At 44.3% G+C, this 27,931-nt stretch overlaps 1 protein-coding gene across 2 annotated transcripts in view; it reads right to left on the bottom strand.

Annotated features, from left to right (window-relative positions):
- mmp24 (matrix metallopeptidase 24) overlaps positions 1-27,931 on the bottom strand; it is a 105,925-nt gene that overhangs the window by 59,690 nt on the left and 18,304 nt on the right. For both annotated transcript variants that reach the window (XM_014131593.2, XM_014131592.2), the window contains exons 2-3: positions 13,007-13,155; positions 8,331-8,447 (exon numbers count right to left, since the gene is read on the bottom strand). In XM_014131593.2, the coding sequence (XP_013987068.1) occupies positions 8,331-8,447; positions 13,007-13,155 (266 nt within the window). The remainder of the gene's footprint in view (positions 1-8,330; positions 8,448-13,006; positions 13,156-27,931) is intronic.

Raw genomic sequence — 27,931 nt, 5'->3', positions numbered from 1 at the left:
TTTAAACAGCGTTTGACATGCTTCTAAGTACGGTAATGGAATATTTGGACATTTTTTGTCACGAAATGCGCTCGTGCGTCACCCTTCGGATAATGACCTGAACGCACAAACAAAACGGAGCTATTTGAATATAACTATGGATTATTTGGAACCAAAACAACATTGTTGTTGAAGTCGAAGTCCTGGGAGTGCATTCTGACGAAGAACAGCAAAGGTAATCCAATTTTTCTAATAGTAATTCTGAGTTTAGGTTGTCCCAAACTTGGTGGGTGTCAAAATAGCTAGCCGTGATGGCCGAGCTATGTACTTAGAATATTGCAAAATGTGCTTTCGCCAAAAAGCTATTTTAAAATCTGACACCGCGATTGCATAAAGGAGTTCTGTATCTATTATTCTTAAAATAATTGTTATGTATTTTGTGAACGTTTATCATGAGTAATTTAGTCAATTCACCGGAAGTTTTCGGTGGGTATGCTAGTTCTGAAAATCACATGCTAATGTAAAAAGCTGGTTTTTGATATAAATATGAACTTGATTGAACAAAACATGCATGTATTGTATAACATAATGTCCTAGGAGTGTCATCTGATGAAGATCATCAAAGGTTAGTACTGCATTTAGCTGTGGTTTGGGTTTATGTGACATATATGCTTGCTTGGAAAATGGCTGTGTGATTATTTGTGTCTATGTACTCTCCTAACACAATCTAATGTTTTGCTTTCGCTGTAAAGCCTTTTTGAAATCGGACAATGTGTTTAGATTAACGAGAGTCTTATCTTTAAAATGGTGTAAAATAGTTGATTGTTTGAGAAAATTGAACTGTGGTATTTTCGTTGGTTTTGTATTTCGCGCCGTGCGATGCCATTGGCTGTTGGCTAGGGGTTCCGCAGGCGGAACGGGGTTCCGCTAGCGGAACGTCTGTCCTCAACAGGTTAAAGTGGCTAGTGATACATTCATTAAATACATTTTTCCATTATTAAAGTGGCTGGAGTTGAGTCAGTATGTTGGCAGCAGCCACTCAATGTTAGTGATGGCTGTTTAACAGTCTGATGGCCTTGAGATAGAAGCTGTTTTTCAGTCTCTCGGTCCCTGCTTTGATGCACCTGTACAGACCTCGCCTTCTGGATGATAGCGGGGTGAACAGGCAGTGGCTTGGGTGGTTGTTGTCCTTGATGATCTTTTTGGCCTTCCTGTGACATCGGGTGGTATAGGTGTCTTGGAGGGCAGGTAGTTTGCCCCCGGTGATGCGTTGTGCAGACCTCACTACCCTCTGGAGAGCCTTACGGTTATGGGCGGCGCAGTTGCCGTACCAGGCGGTGATACAGCCCGACAGGATACTCTCGATTGTGCATCTGTAAAAGTTTGTGAGTGTTTTTGGTGACAAGCCGAATTTCTTCAGCCTCCTGAGGTTGAAGAGGCGCTGCTGCGCCTTCTTCACCACGCTGTCTGTGTGGTTGGACCATTTCAGTTTGTCCGTGATGTGTACACCAAGGAACTTAAAACTTTCTACCCTCTCCACTACTGTCCCGTCGATGTGGATTGGAGGTTGCTCCCTCTGCTGTTTCCTGAAGTCCACGATCATCTCCTTTGATTTGTTGAAGTTGGGTGTGAGGTTATTTTCTTGACACCACACTCCGAGGGCCCTTACCTCCTCCCTGTAGGCCGTCTCGTCTTTGTTGGTAATCAAGCCTACGACTGTAGTGTCGTCTGCAAACTTGATGATTGAGTTGGAGGCATGCATGGCCACGCAGTTGTGGGTGAACAGGGAGTACAGGAGAGGGCTGAAAACACACCCTTGTGGGGCTCCAGTGTTGAGGATCAGCGGGGTGGAGTTGTTGTTATCTACCCTCACCACCTGGGGGCGGCCTGTCAGGAAGTCCAGGACCCAGTTGCACAGGGTGGGGTCGAGACCCAGGCTCTCAAGCTTGATGACGAGTTTGGAGGGTACAATGGTGTTAAATGCTGAGCTGTAGTCGATGAACAGCATTCTCACATAGGTATTCCTCTTGTCCAGATGGGTTTGGGCAGTGTGCAGTGTGATTGCGATTGCGTTGTCTGTGGACCTATTGGGGCGGTAAGCAAATTGGAGTGGGTCTAGGGTGTCAGGTAGGGTGGAGGTGATATGGTCCTTGACTAGTCTCTCAAAGCACTTCATGATGACGGAAGTGAGTGCTACGGGGCGGTAGTCATTTAGCTCAGTTACCTTAGCTTTCTTGGGAACAGGAACAATGGTGGCCCTCTTGAAGCATGTGGGGACAGCAGACTGGGATAAGGATTGATTGAATATGTCTGTAAACACTCCAGCCAGCTGGTCTGCGCATGCTCTGAGGATGCGGCTGGGGATACCGTCTGGGCCTGCAGCCTTGCGAGGGTTGACACGATTAAATGTTTTGCTCACGTCGGCTGCAGTGAAGGACAGCCCGCAGGTTTTGGTAGCGGGCCGTGTCAGTGGCACTGTATTGTCCTCAAAGCGAGCAAAGAAGTTGTTTAGTCTGTCTGGGAGCAAGACATCCTGGTCCGCGACGGGGCTGGTTTTCCTTTTATAGTCCGTGATTGACTGTAGAGCCTGCCACATACCTCTCGTGTCTGAGCCGTTGAATTGCGACTCTACTTTGTCTCTGTACTGACGCTTAGCTTGTTTGATTGCCTTGCTGAGGGAATAGCTACACTGTTTGTATTCGGTCATGTTTCCGGTCACCTTGCCCTGATTGAAAGCAGTGGTTCGCACTTTCAGTTTTGCGTGAAGGCTGCCATCAATCCACGGTTTCTGGTTTGGGATTGTTTTAATGACGCCGTGGGTACGACATCGCCGATGCACTTGCTAATAAACCCGCTCACCGAATCAGCGTATTCATCAATGTTGCTGTTTGCCGTAATGCGGAACATATCCCAGTCCATGTGATCGAAGCAATCTTGAAGCGTGGAATCCGATTGGTCGGTCCAGCGTTGAATAGACCTGAGTGCGGGAGCTTCCTGTTTTAGTTTCTGTCTATAGGCTGGAAGCAACAAAATGGAGTTGTGGTCAGCTTTTCCGAAAGGAGGGTGGGGGAGGGCCTTATATGCGTCGCGGAAGTTAGAAGAACAATGATCTAAGGTTTTGCCAGCCCTGGTAGCGCAATCGATATGCTGATAGAATTTAGGGAGCCTTGTTTTCAGATTAGCCTTGTTAAAATCCCCAGCTACAATAAATGCAGCCTCAGGATATGTGGTTTCCAGTTTACATAGAGTCAAATGAAGTTCATTCAGGGCCATTGATGTGTCTGCTTGGGGGGGGGATATACGCGGCTGTGATTATAATCGAAGAGAATACTCTAGGTAGATAATGCGGTCGGCATTTGATTGTGAGGAATTCTAAGTCAGGTGAACAGAAGGACTTGAGTTCCTGTATGTTGTTATGATCACACCACGTCTCGTTAATCATAAGGCATACACCCCCGCCCTTCTTCTTACCAGAAAGATGCTTGTTTCTGTCGGCGCGATGCGTGAAGAAGCCAATTGGTTGTATCGACTCCGATAGTGTGTCTCGAGTGAGCCAGGGTAGCCTGGAAGGCGACCCTTGCACGGATTTCGTCTACCTTGTTGTCAAGAGACTGAACATTGGCGAGTAGTATGCTCGGGAGCGGTGTGCGATGTGCCCGTCTACGGAGCCTGACCAGAAGACCGCTCTGTCTGCCCCTTCTACGCGTCGTTGTTTTGGGTCGCCGGCTGGGATCCGATCCATTGTCCTGTGTGGTGGGCAAAACAGAGGATCCGCTTCGGGAAAGTCGTATTCCTGGTCGTAATGTTGGTGAGTTGATATTGCTCTTATATCCAATAGTTCCTCCCGACTGTATGTAATAAAACCTAAGATTACCTGGGGTAATGTAAGAAATAATACATAAAAAAACTAAATACTGCATAGTTCCCTGTAGCTCAGTTGGTAGAGCATGGTGTTTGCAACGCCAGGGTTGTGGGTTCGTTTCCCACGGGGGGCCAGCACATAAAATAAATAAATAAATGAAATGTATGCATTCACTACTGTAAGTCGCTCTGGATAAGAGCGTCTGCTAAATGACTAAAATGTAAATGTAAAAATGTAACGCGAAGCGAGGCAGCCATCTCTGTCGGTGCCGGAAGTCCGGCTGCAAAAGGATGCAAAATAAGGTAGCATATGCTTATAGTAAAAAATACATGTATTTCATAAACAAACCATAAACTTGTCAAGACAGGAGGCCAGCAAACCCAGATCTCAGTCCATCATACACAGCCATCTTGGAGCCCATCACCCAGGGACAACAAATGGATCACTGGCATGAAAGCTACCTTTGGTCCAAAAACTGACCATGACCCTTACCCTATGTACAGCATATACACTGCTCAAAAAAATAAAGGGAACACTAAAATAACACATCTTAGATCTGAATGAATGAAACAATCTTATTAAATACTTTTTTCTTTACATAGTTGAATGTGCTGACAACAAAATTACACAAAAATAATCAATGGAAATCCAATTTATCAACCCATGGAGGTCTGGATTTGGAGTCACACTCAAAATGAAAGTGGAAAACCACACTACAGGCTGATCCAACTTTGATGTAATGTCCTTAAAACAAGTCAAAATGAGGCTCAGTAGTGTGTGTGGCCTCCACGTGCCTGTATGACCTCCCTACAACGCCTGGGCATGCTCCTGATGAGGTGGCGGATGGTCTCCTGAGGGATCTCCTCCCAGACCTGGACTAAAGCATCCGCCAACTCCTGGACAGTCTGTGGTGCAACGTGGCGTTGGTGGATGGAGCGAGACATGATGTCCCAGATGTGCTCAATTGGATTCAGGTCTGTGGAACGGGCGGGCCAGTCCATAGCATCAATGCCTTCCTCTTGCAGGAACTGCTGACACACTCCAGCCACATGAGGTCTAGCATTGTCTTGCATTAGGAGGAACATTAAGGCCAACCGCACCAGCATATGGTCTCACAAGGGGTCTGAGGATCTCATCTCGGCAGTCAGGCTACCTCTGGCAAGCACATGGAGGGCTGTGCGGCCCCCCAAAGAAATGCCACCCCACACCATGACTGACCCACCGCCAAACCGGTCATGCTGGAGGATGTTGCAGGCAGCAGAATGTTCTCCACGGCGTCTCCAGACTCTGTCACGTCTGTCACATGTGCTCATAGTGAACCTGCTTTCATCTGTGAAGAGCACAGGGCGCCAGTGGCGAATTTGCCAATCTTGCTGTTTTCTGGCAAATGCCTAACGTCCTGCACGTTGTTGGGCTGTAAGCACAACCCGCACCTGTGGACGTCGGGCCCTCATACCACCCTCATGGAGTCTGTTTCTGACCGTTTGAGCAGACACATGCACATTTGTGGCCTGCTGGAGGTCATTTTGCAGGGCTCTGGCAGTGCTCCTCCTGCTCCTCCTTACACAAAGGCGGAGGTAGCGGTCCTGCTGCTGGGTTGTTGCCCTCCTACGGCCTCCTCCACGTCTCCTGATGTACTGGCCTGTCTCCTGGTAGCGCCTCCATGCTCTGGACACTACGCTGACAGACACAGCAAACCTTCTTGCCACAGCTCGCATTGATGTGCCATCCTGGATGAGCTGCACTACCTGAGCCACTTGTGTGGGTTGTAGACTCCGTCTCATGCTACCACTAGAGTGAAAGCACCGCCAGCATTCAAAAGTGACCAAAACATCAGCCAGGAAGCATAGGAACTGAGAAGTGGTCTGTGGTCACCACCTGCAGAACCACTCCTTTATTTGGGGGTGTCTTGCTAATTGCCTATAATTTCCACCTGTTGTCTATTCCATTTGCACAACAGCATGTGAAATTTATTGTCAATCAGTGTTGCTTCCTAAGTGGACAGTTTGATTTCACAGAAGTGCGATTGACTTGGAGTTACATTGTGTTGTTTAAGTGTTCCCTTTATTTTTTTGAGCAGTGTATATACTGAGCTCTGCCTGCCCTTGACCTGTCGCAACATGCAAAGTGTTGGTTCCATGTTTGCCCCCTCCATACCCTACATACATGTATATATGTATATATATACATATGTGTAAATATATATAAATATGTGTATATATATATATATACACAAGTATGTGGACACCACCTCAAATTAGTGGATTCTGTCACACCCTGATCTGTTTCACCTGTCTTTGTGCTTGTCTCCTCCCCCCTCCAGGTGTACTTATGCCTGTGTTCTCTGTTTGTCTGTTGCCAGTTTGTTTTGTTTTGTCAAGCCTACCAGCGGTTTCCCCGTGCTCCTGTCTTTCTCTAGTTCTTGTTTTCTAGCTTTCCCGGTTTTGACCATCCTGCCTGCCCTGAACCTGAGCCTTCCTGCCGTTCTGTACCTTTCGGACTCTGCTCTGGACTACTGACCTCTGCCTGCCCTTGACCTGTCGTTTGCCTGCCCCCTGTTTCTGTAATAAACTTCTTACTTCGAAACTGTCTGCATCTGGGTCTTCTCCTGAGCTTTGAAATATTATTTTAGCCACACCCGTTGCTGACAAGTGTCGAGCATACAGCCATGCAATCTCCATAGACAAACATTGTCAGTACTGAAGAGCTCAGTGACTTTCAACGTGGCACCGTTATGGGATGCCTCATAGGATGTCAGTTTGTCATATTCCTGGCCTGCTAGAGTTCCCAGGTCAACTGTAAGTGAAGTGGAAACGTCTAGGAGCAACAACGGCTCAGCCTCAAAGTGGTAGGCCACACAAGCTCACAGAACAGGTTCTGAAGCGCGTAGCACGTAAAAATTGTCAGTCCTCGGTTGCAACACTCATTAACATCAGCAACATCAGCACAACAACTGTTAGCCGAGAGCTTCATGAAATGGGTTTCCATGGCTGAACAGCCGCACACAAGCCTAAGGTCACCATGCGCAATGACAAGCATCGGCTGGAGTGATGTAAAGCTCGCCGCCATTGGACTCTGGAGCAGCGGAAAAGCGTTCTCTGGAGTGATGAATCATGCTTCACCATCTGGAAGTCCGACGGACGAATCTGGGTTTGGCGGATGCCAGAGGAATGCTACCTGCCCCAATGCATCGTGCCAAGTGTAAAGTTTGGTGGAGGAGGAATAATGGTCTGTGGCTGTTTTTCATGGTTCGGGCTATTCCCCTTAGTTCTAGTCAATGGAAATCTTAACGCTACAGCATACAATGACATTCTAGACGATTCTGCACTTCCAACTTATGGCAACAGTTTGGGCAAGGTCCGTTCCTGCTTCAGCATGACAATGCCCCTGTGCACAAAGCAATGTCCATAAAAAAATGGTTTGTTGAGATTGGTGTGGAACAACTCGACTGGCCTGCAGAGAAGAGTGGAGGATGTTATAGCAGCAAATGGTGCACCAACTCCACATTAACGCCCATGATTTTGGAATGAGATGTTCAACGAGCAGGTGTCCACATACTTTTGGTCATTTAGTGTATGTTGACTATGAGGTGACAACGATGTAGGCTTTGTGTAGCTGTTAGCAGTCATGATAGTATATATATATACTGAACAAAAATACAAACGCAATATGAAAAGTGTTGGTTCCATGTTTCATGAGCTGAAATAAAAGATACCTGAAATGTTCCATATGCACAAAAAGCGTATTTCTCTAAAATGTTGTGCACAAATTTGTTTACATCCCTGTTAGTGAGCGTTTCTCCTTTATCAAGATAATCCATCCACCTGACAGGTGGGGCAAATAAAGAAGCTGATTAAACAGCATTATCATTACACAGGTGCATCTGTGTTGGGGACAATAAAAGGCCACTTTGAAATGTTCAGTTTTGTCTTATAACAAAATGCCACAGATGTCTCAAGTTTTGAAGGAGCATTGAAATTGTTGCTTGTTGCGTTTATATTTTCATTCACTATAACAGAACCCCCCCCCACAGAAAAATAATTCCATATTAGTAGCACATTGTTGAGGTCAGAAGTGCAATTTACAGATACTCCACATGTGTAGTATCTCTTTAAAGTAATACTGTATGTCTTTGGTAGGTTTTTATTTACATTTTAGTCATTTAGCAGACGCACTTATCCAGAGCGACTTACAGTAGTGAGTTTTTTTTTTTTTTGTACTGCCCCCCCGTGGGAATCGAACCCACAACCCTGGCGTTGCACACACCATGCTGGCGTTGCAAACACCATGCTCTACCAACTGCTCTTAGAGTGAATCACCTCTCAGGGGGAGTTAAACCCTTAATTTGACTTGTCACGAAAACAACAGAGCAGTAACTACACAGACAAAAGAAGAACCATGGAAAAGGTTTGAACACAATCAACCCAAGCCTTTTCAAAGCCATACACACTGAAATGTCCCGAAGCAAAGATGGAAAAATGAACTGTACCTGTAAGAGATCTTTCTGTCTCTCCATTTCTGTCCCGTCAGGGCGTAGCGTTTATTCCGCCTCCGTCGGCTGATGTGGGGGTGATCAGGAACGCCACATCGAGGTTTCCTCATCCACCTTTAGAGAATGGGACACAACCCCAAATACATAATTACAGATGGAACCACACCTAGAGTATAACGTGCCTTCGGAAAGTTTTCAGACCCCTTGACCTTTTCCACATTTTGTTAAGGTACAGGCTTATTCTAAATTGATTAAATATTTGTTTTCCCTCAGCAACCTACACACAATACCCAATAATGACAAAACAAAAACAGGTTTTTAAAAATGTTGGCAAATGTATCAAAAATAAAAAACAGAAATACCTTATTTACATAAGTATTCAGACCCTTTGCTATGAGTCTCGAAATTGAGCTCCGGTGCATCCTGTTTCCATTGATCACCCTTGAGATGTTTCTACAACTTGATTGGAGTCCACCTGTGGTAAATTCAATTGATTGGACATGATTTGGAAAGGCACACACCTGTCTATATAAGGTCCCACAGTTGACAGTGCATGTCAGAGCAAAAACCAACCGAAGAGATCGAAGGAATTGTCCGTAGAGCACCGAGACAGGATTGTGTCGAGGCACAGATCTGGGGAAGGGTCACAAAAAATGTCTGCAGCATTGAAGTTCCCCCAAGAACACAGTGGCCTCCATCATTCTTAACCTGTCTGGGCTAGGGGGCAGTATTTTCACGGCCGGATGAAAAACGTACCCAATTTAAACAGGTTACTACTCTGGCCCAGAAACTAGAATATGCGTATTATTAGTAGATTTGGATAGAAAACACTCTGAAGTTTCTAAAACTGTTTGAATGGTGTCTGTGAGTATAACAGAACTCATATGGCAGGCAAAAACCTGAGAAAAAGTCAACCAGGAAGTGGAGGATCTAAGATCTTCTTTCTAGCCCCTTTCGAAACTACAGTATCCGTGGGGTTACGTTGCACTTCCCAAGGCTTCCATTGGCTGTCTAAAGCCTTCAGAAAGTTTGAGCATTCTCCTGTCACTGGGCAGATAATAGGAGCTCAGTTTCTGAGTGGACTGCCTGGCAACAAAGGGATTGGATATGCGAAGTCACGCAAGCACGCTGTTCCTTCTTTTTCTCCTTGAATGAATACGCTATTGTCCGGTTGGAATATTATCGCAATTTTACATTAAAAATACCATAAAGATTGATTTTAAACAGCGTTTGACATGCTTCTAAGTACGGTAATGGAACATTTTGACTTTTCGTCTCTGGTACCGCGCGTTATGCCTTTGGATAGTGCTCTGAACGCACGAACAAAACGGAGGTATTTGGACATAAATATGGATTATTTGGAACAAAAACAACATTTCCTGTGGAAGTAGCAGTCCTGGGAGTGCATTCTGATGAAGATCAGCAAAGGTAAGAGAATATTTCTAATACTAATTCTGAGTTTAGGTTGCCCCGAACTTGGCGGGTGTCTGTATAGCTCGCCGTGATGGCTGAGCTATATACTCAGAATATTGAAAAATGTGCTTTCTCCGTAAAGCTATTTTAAAATCTGACACAGCGGTTGCATCCAGGAGTAGTCTATCTATAATTCTCTAAATAATTGTTATATATTTTGTCAACGTTTATGATGAGTATTTTTGTAAATTGATGTGCACATTCACCGGTCGTTTTGGTGGGAATACATTTTCTGAACATCACGCGCCAATGTAAAATGCTGTTTTTGGATATAAATATGAACTTTATCAAACAAAACATACATGTATTGTGTAACATAATGTCCTAGGAGTGTCATCTGATGAAGATCGTCAAAGGTTAGTGCTTCATTTAGCTGTGTTTTGGTTTTTTTTGACACATGTCCTTGCTTGGAAAATGGCTGTGTGATTATTTTTGTCTATGTACTCTCCTAACATAATCTAATGTTTTGCTTTCGCTGTAAAGCCTTTTTGAAATCGGACAATGTGGTTACATCAAGGAGAAGTGTATCTTTAAAATGGTGTAAAATAGTTGTATGTTTGAGAAAGTTGAATTATGACATTTTGTTGTTTTTGAATTTGCCGCCCTGATATTTCACTGGCTGTGTCCCACGTAGCCCATAGAAGTTAAATGGAAGAAGTTTGAAACCACCAAGACTCTTCCTAGAGCTGGCCGCCAGGCCAAACTGAGCAATCGGGGTGAAGGATCTTGGTCAGGCAGGTCACCAAGAACCCGATGGTCACTCTGACAGAGCTCTAGGTGCCTCTGTGGAGATGGGAGAACCTTCCAGAAGAACAACTATCTCTGCAGCACTCCACTAATCAGGCCTTTATGGTAGAGTAGCCAGACGGAAGCCACTCCTCAGTAAAAGGCTCATGACAGCCTGCTTTGAAATTTGCCAAAAGGCACCTAGAGGACTCTCAGACCATGAGAAACAAGATTCTCTGGCCTGATGAAACCAAGATTGAACTCTTTGGCCTAAATGCCAAGCATCACATCTGGAGGAAATCTGGCACCATCCCTATGGTGAAGCGTGGTGGTGGCTGCATCATGCTATGGAGATGTTTTTCAGCGGCAGGGACTGGTAGATTAGTCAGGATCGAGGCAACGATGAACAGTGCAAAGTACAGAGAGATCCTTGATGAAATCCTGCTCCAGAGTACTCAGGACCTTAGACTGGAGTGAAGCTTCATCTTCCAACAGGACAACGACCCTAAGCACACAGCCAAGACAATGCAGGAGTGGCTTTGGGACAAGTCTCTGAATGTCCTTGAGTGGCCCAGCCAGAGCGCGGACTTGAACCCAATCTAACATCTCTGAAGAGACACTCCCCATCCAACCTGACAGAGCTTGAGAGGATTTACAGAGAAGAATGGGAGGAACTCCCCAAATACAGGTATGTGTCATACCCAAGAAGACTCGAGGCTGTAATCGCTGCCAAAGGTGCTTCAATAAAGTACTGAGTAAAGGGTCTGAATACTCTTGTAAATGTGATTACGTTTTTTATTTTTAAGACATTCGCCAAAATCTAACAACCTGTTTTTTCTTTGTCATTATGAGGTATTGTGTGTAGATTAATGAGGAAAAAATAAAATTGTGTACATTTTAGAATAAGGCTGTAACGTAACAAAATAACCTTTTATTTAACTAGGCAAGTCAGAACAAATTCTTATTTACAATTATGGCATACCCCGGCCAAACCCTAACCCGGACGACGCTGGGCCAATTGTGCGCCGCCCTATGGGACTCCTAATCACGGCCGGTTATGATACCGCCTGGAATCGATCGAGGGTCTGTGGTGACCCCTCTAGCGCTGACGTGCTGTGCCTTGGACCACTACACCACTCGGGAGCCCCCCTGAATACACTGTAGGTAACACGTTATTTAAAGCCTGCAGATGTAATGCTTTATAAGTTGTTATAAGCATTGTAACATCTTAAAATAATGTCATGTGTCTCTATGTATCAATATTTCAACTGACTCAAAATGGCTGGTATTTAATCAGGATCATTATGAGATGATTATAAGACATTAGGGGATCATACTAACTGGATGACTCGCACTAAACTGCAGTGTTGGAGCTAGGAACACAAGCATTTTGCTACACCTGCAATAACATCTGCTAAATATGTGTATGTGACCAATAAAATTTGATTTGAAATTATTCCGCTGCTCTGTCATTCGCAAAATACTTTAGTCTGAGACTTCCATACTGAAGTCGTTTGTGGTGACGAGGGGCTTGTACAAAACAAGGTCATCAGCGATTGGATTGTCTCTAACCAATCAGAGTATCAATGCCAATGACACATTTTCAAACCGCCGCTTTACCCATGTGTGTTCTGGCTCTGGCCCAACCCATCGGTTTCTGGACCAATCAGACGGCCCTGAATGTGTTTGCATTCGGTGAAAAGTCGGGGAGGTACTCAGATCCAGACTCATTACAGAAGAGTCCCGTGTGGCTCAGTTGGTAGAGCATGGTGTTTGCAACGCCAGGGTTGTGGGTTTGATTCTCACGGGGGACCAGTACAGAAAAAAAATAATGTATGAAATGTATGCATTCACTACTGTAAGTCGCTCTGGATAAGAGCGTCTGCTAAATGACTAAAATGTAAAAATGAGAAACTAACATCTGTGGGCTGATGTAGGGTTTGTCACAGTGAGGAGTCTGGGTAGCCATGCAAGGGTCCTACATATTTAGTACGAATTTTCTAATATTTGAGTCATAAAATGAAGCCAGCATCTATATTAGATCTCATTACACAGTTTTATTTATTAACCTTTATTTAACTAGGCAAGTCAGTTAAGAACAATTTCTTATTTACAATGACGGCCTACCGGGGAACTGCCTTGTTCAGAACAACAGATTTTTACTTTGTCAGCTTGGGGATTCAATCCAGCAACCTTTCGGTTTCTGGCCCAACGCTCTAACCACTAGGCTACCTGCAGCCCCACTTTATTGATCCAAACCTTGGAATTGGTTTATCGCCATGGTCCTGTACTGAACAGGTCCAAAATACAGACAGCATGGAAAGTCAGTAAGTATTTCAAAAAGTGTAGTTGGACAAATGCAGAATAGTCAATGCAAACAAAAACTACAAAAACATCACGTCTCGTTTGTATAGGAGGATTACCCCTTTAAATTACCCCTTTAAAATGAATGAGAATGTGACAACGACACTCACTCTATGGTGGTCTGATCCAGGATTCCAGTCACTGGGATGCCATAGAATCGCTGCATGGCAGCGACTGCCGATTGCATGGCTTTCTCTGACCGCAGGTCCGACGTTCGGATGTCGTGGGGGAGCAGGTAGCCATAGTTCTTCAGCCATGTCTGTGGAAGAGAAAGAACAAGAGAGACAGGTGACTGCATAACCTTCCATAAAATCACTGCACTTAAACTGAAAGCCCTCTTGGGTCTCCCTCTTTAATCTCTTTCATGGCGGTTGGGGAGAGCAGATGCGGAAGCAGGGTCCCCTTTAACTGCGTGCCACAGTATAAAAGGCCCTTTAAAAGGCCCTCCTGAATTGAGCTCATTTTGGTCATGACTATTTTAATGGAGGGCGTTTTCACAGGCTGTCTGTGCTTTCTGTAGGTGATCCAGCACCAATAATAACACTACAAGTAGCTGATGTATAGAAGACAACACAAGGGAGTCAAGCCTTAGAGTCTTAACATTAACTAGGCTTAGCACCCTTATGATTTGTAATGCATTTGTTTTGTACACTGAATTTTGTTTGTTATCAAATTGTTTTGTTTTCATCCAGCTCCATTCATTTAAATGGGGGTCCCCTTTTGACCTTTGCACCCTTGACAGCTATCAATCTTTGGTAAATATTCGGTCAAGTGAGAAGAGAGGTGCTGGGTGTCTAGATTTTGAGGGTGTTTTTCTTTATTTCAGACACTTTATTAGTGATTTATACACAATCATATCTGTTTACTGTAAATTATAAAACTGAAGGTATGGTCTGGTAACACACAAGATCATCAACAATGAAAACCCTTAATAGGATTTCATTTGAATTGGTATGTATTGCACTGAGGAACAAAACCTTGCTTTTATCTCGGGTCTCATTTAGCCAGTCCAGAGCAAATGTACTACAACCTCCCTCTGATAAAGTCTCAAAGCCTCCGAATACTCTGTGTGTATGTGTGTGTAGTGTGTGTGTGTGTGTGTGTGTGTGTGTGTGTGTGTGTGTGTGTGTAAGTGTGTGCGTGTGTTTGTGTGTGTGCATGCTGCGTGCGTGCCTGTGTATATGTGCTTGTAGAACACTTTCAACTGAAGCTCAGGGGAAATGACTCAAATTAAATAATTCACCAGTACTATTATACAACAATTACTACAGCATCATTAAAGCTCAACACACAGGCAACGTTAGTAGCATGAAGCCACCACAAACCAAGACAATGGGTTCCTTATCCCCCATATCAGGCAAAACAGACAGTAAGTCATTTGGACAGGCTTCAGTGGGCTTATCGTTTCCACAGTAAAAATAAAAATAGCCACATGCTTCACTCGCTAGTAGTAAGACAGGCCACTTCATACTGTATTTCTGCAATGTTGTGTGAAAAATAGAGGAAAATATGGGATAATAGGTGCAGTAGTGGATTAATGAATAACATTATTGAATATTTTCTCAAGAGGGTTGTCATTTTATTTGTATTGAAAATGAAAGAGTTGGCATACCGGTATGCAGTATTTGCTCATTCTTTGCTGAAAGAATTCCCTTATCAACCATTCATGAAAATGTAGATTTGTACATTAGATTGAGGGTAATGACATTGAAGTCTTTGCAACATAACTATAATTCCTTCTCAAATTGATTATAAGAAAGCCCTGGAGAAAATAAACAATAACTCAAGAAACAGCCACTGATGTGATCAAATTATAGGCCATGAACTAGGATTTAACACCCTCACAATCCTTATCCAGGGTTGCTGCACCCCAGTTGACCTTAGGGCATTTCCTGCTCCCCAAAGTCAACAGCTAAGTTACTTCCCCAGGGACACTATGGCCCTGTTTGAAATGCAGCCTTCCTTCCTTCCTTCCTTCCTTCCTTCCTTCCTTCCTTCCTTCCTTCCTTCCTTCCTTCCTTCCTTCCTTCCTTCCTTCCTTCCTTCCTTCCTTCCTTCCTTCCTTCCTTCCTTCCTGTGATAATAGATCTGAATTGGTTGGATCGGTGAAAGTAATATGTTGGTAACCACTGATCCACTGAAAAAATTATCTCAAGGAAATAATTATGCATTTCTGAGGTATTCGAAAAGGGCCAGTAAACAACACAAAGAAAGTAAAGACTATTCTCTCCAACATGGTGGTCGTTTTTGGGCTGTCTGGTCCCTGACCCAGTAGAAGAGGCTGTGACTCTTTGCCTTCCTCTCATCTAATTACGTTCACAGCAGATCCTCTCCTCCACATTTCTACTCAGCTTCATTCAGACAGATCAGCAGCATCACCCACCCAGGCACCACAACAACAACAACTATTTCATGCCAGGAATGCAAGCACGGCACATTCCTACGCGTCTCCGATGCATCCATATCATACTGCTGTTTCACTATAATGAGGAAAAAAATCGACCTAAAGAATCTGATTCTCGACAGTCATTTGACATGTGCAGTCAATGAAATGAATGGAAAGTGAGTCAGAGGAGATTGAATATAGAGCTGCTGATACATCATCAATTTGGGCCTAAGATGCAAAAAACAAAGCAGGTCAACGATTTCCCATGCCGACAATTGATTCCATGTTTGGTTGAGCAGGATCGGGCTGTATCTAACGTTTGTCCATCCGTGGGGAGGGCCGTCGGAAGATCATTGGGCCAAATACTCAGGGTGGGTGGTCATTGGTCTGATATGAGCACTGAGCATGGAATGTCATGCGAGAGGAGGGATGTGGCGATCGATGACCACAGCACCATGACTTCATGTCTGCTGTCTATTACTTCACAGCAAAAAGGGAGAGCACACGCACAGTCGTGTGCAGGGCAGAGAGGGTATCATTAACCTCTCTAGGGTAGGGGGCAGTATTTGCACGGCTGGATAAAAAAAGTGCCCTCTCTGACCATTTCTTGGCCTTCTACACTCTCTTTATTGAAAACTGAGGATCTCTGCTGTAACGTGACACTTCCTACGGCTCCCATAGGCTCTCAGAAGGCGGCAGAATGTTGAATGATGACTTTGCAGGCCATGGCTGAAAAACAGTAGCGCATTTGGTAAGTGGTCGATCAGAGAACAATGAGACTGGCGCGCGCGTGCACGAGAAAAGTCCATTTTAGATTTTTAGTCTTTGAACGAAAACAGGGTTTCCCGGTCGGAATATGATCGCTTTTTTACGAGAAAAATCGCATAAAAATTGATTTTAAACAGCGTTTGACATGCTTCGAAGTATGGTAATGGAATATTTAGAAATGTTTTGTCACGATACGCGCCGGCGCGTCACCCTTCGTTACCCTTCGGATAGTGTCTTGAACGCACGAACAAAACAGAGGATATTTGAACATAATTATGGATTATTTTGAACCAAACCAACATTTGTTATTGAAGTAGAAGTCCTGGGAGTGCATTCTGACGAAGAACAGCAAAGGTAATCCAATTTTTCTTATAGTAAATCTGAGTTTGGCGAGTGCCAAACTTGGTGGGTGTCAAAATAGCTAGCCCGTGATGGCGAGCTATCTACTCAGAATATTGCAAAATGTGCTTTTGCCGAAAAGCTATTTTAAAATCGGACATAGCGATTGCATAAAGGAGTTCTGTGTCTATAATTCTTAAAATAATTGTTATGTTTTTTGTGAACATTTATCGTGAGTAACTTAGTAAATTCACCGGAAGTTTGCGGTGGGTATGCTAGTTCTGAACATCACATGCTAATGTAAAAAGCTGTTTTTGATATAAATATGAACTTGATTGAACAAAACATGCATGTATTGTATAACATAATATCCTAGGTTAGTGCTGCATTTAGCTGTGGTTTGGGTTTATGTGACATTATATGCTAGCTTGAAAAATGGGTGTCTGATTATTTCTGGCTGGGTACTCTGCTGACATAATCTAATGTTTTGCTTTCGTTGTAAAGCCTTTTTGAAATCGGACAGTGTGGTTAGATTAACGAGAGTCTTGTCTTTAAAATGGTGTAAAATAGTCATATGTTTGAGAAATTGAAGTAATAGCATTTCTAAGGTATTTGAATATCGCGCCACGGGATTCCACTGGCTGTTGAGTAGGTGGGACGATTTCGTCCCACATACCCTAGAGAGGTTAAGTGCCAAGATATGGATGATGTAAGTAGGGCTGTGATGGTCATGGAATTTTGGCTGAAGGTAATTGGCCATGACAGATTCCGTATAGGGGGAGAGACACGAAAGCCAAGTTAGCCTAGCTGGCTCGGCGGTCTCAAATGGAGGCCACTATTGAACAGTTCCAATGTTGCAGGAGCTGCGTTTACTTTGCTTTGTTCTGGGACAATGTGGACTGCGTTGACTTTCAAAGTAGCAACTGCTTGCTGGCGGAGGACTACAGGAGAAAAGTAGCTACTCTTAGCAAGCAAGTAGCAAATCTACATAAGCTATTGGGGAACCCACGACCACCTACTTTTTATTTTTCTTCCACCCCAGTAGCCGGACGCTGCTCTGGTCTGGTGGAAGTTTCGCCGCCGTGTCGGCTCTCCACAGCCGACTGGCCGGTGCTAGGCAGGGTTCCATCCCTGAAGGGGTCTCCCCCTTCCCTGGAGAACGGAGCTGATCTCGACCCAACCAACCAGCCATGGAGGTACATCACTTGCCATGGAAGTCGAAGAAGGTGTCGGGGGTCTTCATGGAGATGTTGAGCCCGGAACTGACACAGACCAGTGGTTCCGGCGCCTTCGTCCGTGGTGGCTTCCCAATCAAGATTGGATCCGGAGGTACCTGCTTCTTCATCCTCGGCTCTGTCTCCCTCTACGGTGGCTTCTACCTCGGGTTCAGATCCTCGGAGCTCCCACCTGAGAGACCGGCCCATTCAACATCACCATCTGTCATCATAGGCAGTTCTATGGTGAGAAACATCTCGGTCCTCAAGGCAAAAACCCTGTGCTACCCAGGAGCACGAGTACAGCACATAACAAGGCTGCTTACGACTGTTCTACCACAGATGCCGACAGCTGACACTGTCGTAGTCCATGTGGGGTCAAATGATATCAGGAGGGCTAGCTTGGAACATTTAAAAATTGATTTTAAAGAACTGATTTTAGCATTAAAAGACTACAAAAAAACGACCAATAATTTCAGGTCCAGTATCATCGTTGGGCCGCGGGTGTGAAAGATTCAGCACACTGCTGGCATTACACATCTGGCTAAAAGACTACTGTAGCTCTGCTGGAGTCACTTTTATTGATAACTTTGACAAATTCTGGAAACAAAAGATACTCTACAAGAATGACAGAGTCCATCCAAATCATCTTGGCTCCTAGACTCTGTCCATGCATTTCAAGGCTGCGTTGAAACAATGACTGGAAAATGATCCAAGTTAATCTCAGTTAATCCCTACCATTGTGACAATGAGTCAGCATAATGCTTCATCAAATGTACATGATCTTAGGGGCATTGGCTGTAAGGGTTGCGGAACTGGTGGCAGTGAAGTCAGACGCAGGAGAGCAGAGATAGGTAATAGCCGGAGCAGTTTAATTACAAAACCCACGGCAATACAAAAATAACCTAAATGGGTACAAAACCCGACGCGCACCAGTAACATAGCGTACAAGCACTTACAAACAAACAATTCCACACAAGGACATGGGGGAACAGAGGGTTAAATACACAACAATTAACGATGGAAATGGAAACCAGGTGTGTAAGAAAACAAGACAAAACAAATGGAAAATGAAAAGTGGATCGACGATGGCTAGAAGACCGGTGACGCCGACCGCCGAACACCGCCCGAACAAGGAGAGGAAACGACTTCGGTGGAAGTCGTGACATTGGCAAACACAATGTAAGTAATTTAATTTATGTAACCTTAATTGCACCGAATACATCTGTTTATCCTACAGCTATTGTAAGCAGTAATCATGATCCAACTTTGATGTAATGTCCTTAAAACAAGTCAAAATGAGGCTCAATAGTCTGGGTGGCCTCCACGTGCCTGTATGACCTCCCTACAACGCCTGGGCATGCTCCTGATGAGGTGGCGGATGGTCTCCTGAGGGATCTCCTCCCAGACCTGGACTAAAGCATCTGCCAACTCCTGGACAGTCTGTGGTGCAACGTGGCGTTGGTGGATGGAGCGAGACATGATGTCCCAGATGTGCTCAATTGGATTCAGGTCTGGGGAATGGGCGGGCCAGTCCATAGCATCAATGCCTTCCTCTTGCAGAAACTGCTGACACACTCCAGCCACATGAGGTCTAGCATTGTCTTGCATTAGGAGGAACCCAGGGCCAACCGCACCAGCATATGGTCTCACAAGGGGTCTGAGGATCTCATCTCGGTACCTAATGGCAGTCAGGCTACTTCTGGCAAGCACATGGAGGGCTGTGCGGCCCCCCAAAGAAATGCCACCCCACACCATGACTGACCCACCGCCAAACCGGTCATGCTGGAGGATGTTGCAGGCAGCAGAACGTTCTCCACGGCGTCTCAAGACTCTGTCACGTCTGTCACGTGCTCAGTGTGAACCTGCTTTCATCTGTGAAGAGCACAGGGCGCCAGTGGCGAATTTGCCAATCTTGGTGTTCTCTGGCAAATGCCAAACGTCCTGCACGGTGTTGGGCTGTAAGCACAACCCCCACCTGTGGACGTCGGGCCCTCATACCACCCTCATGGAGTCTGTTTCTAACCGTCTGAGCAGACACATGCACATTTGTGGCCTGCTGGAGGTCATTTTGCAGGGCTCTGGCAGTGCTTCTCCTGCTCCTCCTTGCACAAAGGTGGAGGTAGCGGTCCTACTGCTGGGTTGTTGCCCTCCTACGGCCTCCTCCACGTCTCCTGATGTACTGGCCTGTCTCCTGGTAGCGCCTCCATGCTCTGGACACTACGCTGACAGACACAGAAAACCTTCTTGCCATAGCTCGCATTGATGTGCCATCCTGGATGAGCTGCGCTACCTGAGTCACTTGTGTGGGTTGTAGACTCCATCTCATGCTACCACTAGAGTGAAAGCACTGCCAGCATTCAAAAGTGACCAAAACATCAGCCAGGAAGCATAGGAACTGAGAAGTGGTCTGTGGTCCCCACCTGCAGAACCACTCCTTTATTGGGGGTGTCTTGCTAATTGCCTATAATTTCCACCTGTTGTCTATTCCATTTGCACAACAGCATGTGAAATTTATTGTCAATCAGTGTTGCTTCCTAAGTGGACAGTTTGATTTCACAGAAGTGTGATTGACTTGGAGTTACATTGTGTTGTTTAAGTGTTTCCTTTATTTTTTTGAGCAGTGTATATCGGACCAAATTATGAACGACAAGAATTGTACTTTTGAATTCCATAAAGTCAGTGTGGAAGAGGTGAAAAAATTATTGTTGTCTATCAACAATCTAGATGGAAAATTACTGAGGATAATAGCAAACGATATTGACACCTATTTGCCACCTCCTCAATTTAAGCCTACTAGAGAGCGTGTGCCCTCAGGCCTGGAGGGAAGCTAAAGTAATTCCGCTACCCAAGAATAGTAAAGCCCTCTTTAATGGCTCAAATCGCCAACCAATCAGCCTGTTACCAACCCTAAGTAACTTCTATGCTATTTTACAGTAAATAAATTGACAACAGATTTTCAGCATGCTCCTAGGGAAGGACATTCAACAAGCACGGCACTTACACACATGACTGATGGTTGGCTGATAAAATGATTGTGGGGGCTGTCTTAGACTTCAGTGCAGCTTTTGATATTATCAATAATAGTCTGCTGCTGGAAAAACGTATGTGTTATGGCTTTACACCCCCTGCTATAATGTGGATAAAGAGTTACTTGTCTAACAGAACACAGAGGGTGTCCTTTAACGGAAGCCTATCAAATATAATCCAGTTAGAATCAGGAATTCCCAGGGTAGCTGTTTAGGCCCCTTGCTTTTTTCAATTTTTACTAGCGACATGCCACATGCCACTGACTTTGAGTAAAGCCAGAGTTTCTATGTATGCGGATGACTCAACACTATACACGTCAGCTACTACAGTGACTGAGATGACTGCAACACTTAACAAAGAGCTGCAGTTAGTTTCAGAGTGGGTGGCAAGGAGTAAGTTAGCCCTAAATATTTCTAAAACTAAAAGCATTGTATTTGGAACAAAACACTCACTAAACCCTAAACCTCAACTAAATCTTGTAATAAATGATGTGGAAATTGAGCAAATTGAGATGACTAAACTGCTTGGAGTAACACTAGATTGTAAACTGTCATGGTCAAAGCATATTGATGCAGTAGTAGCTAAGATGGGGGGAAGTCTGTCTATAATAAAGTGCTGCTGCTGCAGGGAGGGGGGGCGCAACGAAGGCAACCGTCAGCAAAAGTCAATGTTACCACAGAAATGGACTCAACCGCATGAATGCCCGACCGTCCCGTCTTCAGTCAGCTGTTCGTCCACAAAAAATAATAATAATATACACACTGAAAGAAAAAGTGTTGGTCCCATGTTTCATGAGCTGAAATAAAAGTTCCTGAAATGTTCCATGAGCACAAAAAAGCTTATTTCTCTTAAATGTTGTGCACAAATTAATTTCCAACCCTGTTAGTGAGCATTTCTCCTCCTCCAATAAAGGCCACTCTAAACTGTGCATTTCTGTCACACAACAGATGCCTCAAGTTGAGGGAGCGTGCAATTGGCATGCTGACTACAGGGATGTCCATCAGAGATGTTGCCAGAGAATTTAATGTTCATTTCTCTTCCATAAGCCACCTTCAATGTCATTTTAGGGAATTTGGTAGTACGTCCAACCGGCCTCACAACAGCAGACCACGTGTAACCACGCCAGCCCAGGACCTCCACATCCGACTTCTTCAACTGCAGGATCGTCTGTGACAAGCCACCTGGACAGCTGATGAAACTATTCGTTTGCACAACCAAAGATTTTCTGCAAAACTGTCAGAAACCATCTCAGGGAAGCTCATCTGTGTGCTTGTCGTCCTCAGCAGGGTCTTGACCTGACTGCAGTTCAGCATCGTGGCTGACTTCAGTGGGAAAATGTTCACCTTCGATAGCCACTCACTGGAGACGTGTGCTCTTTACGGATGAATCCCATTTTTAACGGTACTGGGCAGATGGCGAGTGGTTTGCTGATGTCAACGTTGTTAACAGAGTACCCCATGTGCCCCATAATCCTGGTGAGGTTATGGTATGGGCAGGCAGGCATAAGCTACGAACACAATTGCATTTTATCAATGGCAATTTGAATAAACAGACGAGATCCTGAGGCCCATTGTCGTGCAATTCATCAACCGCCATCACCTCATGTTTCAGCATGATAATGCACAGCCCCATGTCGCAAGGATCTGTACAACATTCCTGGAAGCTGAAAATGGCCCGGTTCTTCCATGGCCTGCATACTCACCATAGATGTCACTGATTGAGCATGTTTGGATGCTCTGGATCAATGTGTACAACAGCGTGTTCGAGTTCCCGCTAATATCCAGCAACAACCCACATTACACACACCTGGCAACCATCATTACGCACACTCAATCAATCACATTTATTTATAAAGCCCTTTTTACATCAACCGATGTCACAAAGTGCTATACAGAAACACAGCCTAAAACCCCAAACAGCAAGCAATGCAGATGTAGAAGCACGGTGGCTAGGAAAAACTCCCTAGAAAGGCAGGAACCCAGGAAGAAACTGAGGGGTGGCCAGTCCTCTTCTGGCTGTGCCGGGTTGAGATTAGTACATAGCCAAGACGTTCAAACGTTCATTGATGACCAGCAGGGTCAAATAATAATAATCAGAGTGGTCGTAGAGGATGCAATAGGTCAGCACCTCAGGAGTAAATATCAGTTGGCTATTCATAGCCGATCATTCAGAGATAGAGACAGCAGGTGCTGAAGAGCAAGAGAGAGTCGAAAACAGCATGTCCGGGACAAGATAACACGTCCGGTGAACAGGTCAGGGTTCCATAGCTGCAGGCAGAACAGTTGAAACTGGAGCAGCAGCATGACCAGGTGGACTGGGGACAGCAAGAAATCATCAGGCCAGGTAGTCCTGAGGCATGGTCCTAGGGCTCAGGTCCTCCGAGAGAAGAGAGAAAAGGGAGAAAAAAAGAAAGAGAGAGAGAGTTAGAGGGAGCAAGCTGGTGAGGGAGGTAAGTGTCTCCAGTTTCAGTGATTTTTGTAGTTCGTTCCAGTCATTGAGAGATCATAGAGTAACGCCGAGGTCCTTCACAGTTTTATTTGAGACAACTGTACAACCATCAAGATTAATTGTCAGATCCAGCAGAAGTTCTCTTTGTTCCTTGGGACCTAGAACTAGCATCTCTGTTCTGTCCGAGTTTAACTTCACTAGGATAGGGGGCAGCATTCGGAATTTTGGATGAAGGCCCAGAAGCTAGGATATGCATATAATTGGTAGATTTGCATAGAAAACACATGACAGTTTCAAAAACTGTTAAAATAATGTCTGTGAGTATAACAGAACTCATATGGCAGGCAAAAACCTGAGAAAATCCAACCAGTGTAGTTTTTCTAAGTGATTGCCTATCCAATATCCTGTGTCTGTGGGGTCAGATTGCACTTCCTAAGGATTCCAGTAGATGTCAACAGTCTTTAGAAGTTGTTTCAGGCTTGTATTGTGAAAGGGGATCGAATAAGAGCTGTTTCAACTAGTGGTCAAGCTGAAAGACATTAGTTTAGTCTCGCGCATGGCCGTGAGCGCAACGCTCATTCTCTTTCCTTTCTAATGACAACGGAATTGTCCAGTTGGAATATTATTGAAGATTTATGATAAAAACATCCTAAAGATTGATTATATACATCGTTTGACATGTTTCTATGAACTTTAATGGAACTTTTTTGACTTTTCGTCTGGACTTTGTGCCCCGCTTTGTGCTTTTGGATTACTGGACTAAACGCACAAACAAAAAGGAGGTATTTGGACATAAAGATGAACTTTATCGAACAAAACAAATATTTATTGTCTAACATGGAGACCTGGGAGTGCCATCAGATGAAGATCATCAAAGGTAAGTGATTAATTTTAACGCTATTTCTGACTTTTGTGACACCTCTCCTTGGTTGGAAAATGGCTGTATGATTTTCTGTGGCTAGGCGCTGACCTAACATAATCGCATGGTGTGCTTTTGCCGTAAAGCCTTGTTGAAATTGGACACAGCGGCTGGATTAACAAGAAGTTTATCTTTAATCCTTTGTATAACACTTGTATCTTTCATCAATATTTATGATGAGTATTTCTGCAATTTGATGTGGCTCTCTGCAATTTCACCGGATGTTTGTTTGAGAAAATGCATTTCTAAACATAACGCGCCAATTTCAAATGATATTTTTGGACATAAAGATTAATTTTATCGAACAAAACACACATTTATTGTCTAACATGGAGTCCTGGGAGTGCCATCCGGTGAAGATCATCACAGGTTAGTGATTAATTTTAACGTTATTTCTGACTTTTGTGACGCCTCTACTTCTTTGGAAAATGGCTGTATGGTTTTCTGTGGCTAGGCGCTGACCTAACATAATTGCATGGTGTGCTTTCACCGTAAAGTATTTTTCAAATCGGACACTGTGGCTGGATGAACAAGAAGTTTATATTTAAAATGGTGTGTAATACTTGTATGTTTGAGGAATTTTAATTATGAGATTTCTGTTGTTTGAATTTGGTGCCCTGCAATTTCACTGGCTGTTGGCGAGGTGGGACGCTCACGTCCCAAACGATCCCAGAGAGGTTAAAAGTAAAAAATATTCCACCATCCACTTCCTTATGTCTGAAACACAGGCTTCCAGTTAGGGCAATTTTGGGGCTTCACCATGTTTCATCGAAATGTACAGCTGTGTACCGTCCGCATAGCAGTGAAAGTTAACATTATGTTTCCGAATGACATCACCAAGAGGTAAAATATATGGTCCTAAAACGGAACCTCGAGGAACACCAAAATTTGCAGTTGATTTGTCAGAGGAAAAACCTTCCACAGAGATAAACTGATATATTTCTGACAGATAAGATCTAAACCTGGCCAGAACTTGTCCGTGTAGACCAATTTGGGTTTCTAATCTCTCCAAAAGAATGTGGTGATCGATGGTATCAAAAGTAGCACTAAGGTCTAGGATCACGAGGACAGATGCAGAGCATCGGACTGACGCATTTAAAAGGTAATTTACCACCTTCACGAGTGCAGTCTCAGAGCTATTATGGGATCTAAAACCAGACTGAAGAGTTTCATATACATTGTTGGTCTTCAGGAAGGCAGTGAGTTGCTGTGCAACAGCTTTTTCAAAATGTTTGGATACACATACGGTGGATAGGGAGCCGTTTATTATGTTCAACATAGGAGGGCCAAGCACAGGAGGCAGCTCTGTCAGTAGTTTAGTTGGAATAGGATCCAGTATGCAGCTTGAAGGTTTAGAGACCATGACTATTTTCATCAATGTGTCAAGACTTGTAAATAACTTGAGTGTCTCCCTTGATCCTAGGTCCTGGCAGGGTTGTGCAGACTCAGGGCACACACCTGCTCCCCATCGTAATCCACACGTGGACTTCATCATTACCTTGATTACTTCCACTTTATTTAGCCCTCAGTAGCCTCAGTCTTCAGGCTGTATTGGTTTGGCTTAATGTTTCTTATTATTGAATGCATTCAGTCGGGCTATATCAACGCCTTGTACGGCAACTGCACTGCCTGCAACCGCAAGGCTCTCCAGAGGGTGGTGTGGTCAGCCCAGCGCATCACCGGGGGAAAACTACCTGCCCTCCAGGACACCTACAGCACCCGATGTCACAGGAAGGCCAAAAAGATCAAGGACATCAACCACCCGAGCCACTGCCTGTTCACCCTGCTATCTTCCAGAAGGCGAGGTCAGTACAGGTGCATAAAAGCTGGGACCGAGAGACTGAAAAACAGCTTCTATCTCGACGCCATTACACTGTTAAACAGCCATCACTAGCACATTTAAGGCTGCTGCATATAGGCATAGACTAGAAAACACTGGCCACTTTAAGGAATGGAACACTAGTCACTTTAATAATGGTTACATATCTGGCACTGCTCATCTCATATGTACATACAGTAGAGTAGTATAGTATAGAAAACGGTATCTCATTCACTTAATAATGTTTACATATCTTGCATTACTCATCTCATATGTATATACTGTATTCTATACTATTCTACTGTATCTTAGTCCGTTCCGCTCTGACATCGCTCGTCCATGTGCATATAGTCTTAATTCATTCCTACATAGATTTGTGTGTATTGGGTATATGTTGTGTAATTTGTTAGATATTACTTGTTAGATATTACTGCACTGACGGAGCTGGAAGCACAAGCATTTAGCTACACCCACAATAACATCTGCTAATCACGTGTATGTGAACAATAACATCTGATTTGATTTTTATTCCCTGTTTTAACGCGCACACACACACACACACACACACACACACACACACACACACACACACACACACACACACACACACACACACACACACACACACACACACACACACACACACACACACACAGCTTGTGTGTGGGGGAGGGAGCCTGAAAATGGCATGAGCAGCAGAGCAGTGATGAGGTATGGAAAACAAGAGCAAACCATCCAAGAGGGAGCGGGAGAGCAAGAGTGAGAGAGAGATGAGATGAGAGGGAAGGAGAGTGAAGATGATGGGGGAGGGGAGTCTGCCAGAGCTGAAGGAGAAAAATCACATGGTACAGCAAACAAAGGAAGCCAGCTACAGTTAAGGGGCGAGACCAATGCTCAACAGCAGCAACAATAACAACATCACTAACTCATCATTAGTGGGTGGAAGGTTAGAAGAGATGAGAAATAGGTACGACTCTCACTCACAATTAAAAGCTGAAACGTTATCCAAACCTGACCTGACCATATGAAGTGATGAAAGTAACTTCAATTGTTCTTCATTATCATTATGTCATAGATAAAATAATAATAATAATTGATACAATGAAATAGGGTGCAGGCCAGGCAGCAGGCTGTTAGCCAGCCTGCCAGCTTAGTGGAGTCTGCCACTAGCACAGTCAGTGTAGTATCCCCATTGAGACCGTGTCTGTGCCTCGACCTAGGTTGGGCAAAACTAAACATGGCGGTGTTCGCCTTAGCAATCTCACTGGAATAAAGACCTCCTCCATTCCTGCCATTATTGAAAGAGATCGTGATACCTCACATCTCAAAATAGGGCTACTTAATGTTAGATCCCTCACTTCAAAGGCAGTTATAGTCAATGAACTAATCACTGATCATAATCTTGATGTTATTGGCTTGACTGAAACATGGCTTAAGCCTGATGAATTTACTGTGTTAAATGAGGCCTCACCTCCTGGTTACACTAGTGACCATATCCCCTGTGCATCCCGCAAAGGCGGAGGTGTTGCTAACATTTACGATAGCAAATTTCAATTTACAAAAAAAACCCAGACGTTTTCGTCTTTTGAGCTTCTAGTCATGAAATCTATGCAGCCTACTCAATCGCTTTTTATAGCTACTGTTTACAGGCCTCCTGGGCAATATACAGCTTTCCTCACTGAGTTCCCTGAATTCCTATCGGATCTTGTAGTCATAGCAGATAATATTCTAATTTTTGGTGACTTTAATGCTCACATGGAAAAGTCCACAGACCCACTCCAAAAGGCTTTCGGAGCCATCATCGACTCAGTGGGTTTTGTCCAACATGTCTCTGGACCTACTCACTGCCACAGTCATACTCTGAACCTAGTCTTGTCCCATGGAACAAATGTTGTGGATCTTAATGTTTTTCCTCATAATCCTGGACTATCGGACCACCATTTTATTACGTTTGCAATCACAACAAATAATCTGCTCAGACCCCAACCAAGAGCATCAAAAGTCGTGCTATAAATCCTCAGACAACCCAAAGATTCCTTGATGCCCTTCCAGACTCCCTCTGCCTACTCAAGGATATCAGAGGACAAAAATCAGTTAACCAACTAACTGAGG

Source organism: Salmo salar, chromosome ssa12, assembly GCF_905237065.1.
Source record: "Salmo salar chromosome ssa12, Ssal_v3.1, whole genome shotgun sequence".
Lineage (NCBI taxonomy): Eukaryota > Metazoa > Chordata > Actinopteri > Salmoniformes > Salmonidae > Salmo > Salmo salar.
This window is presented reverse-complemented; position numbering and strand designations above follow the sequence as displayed.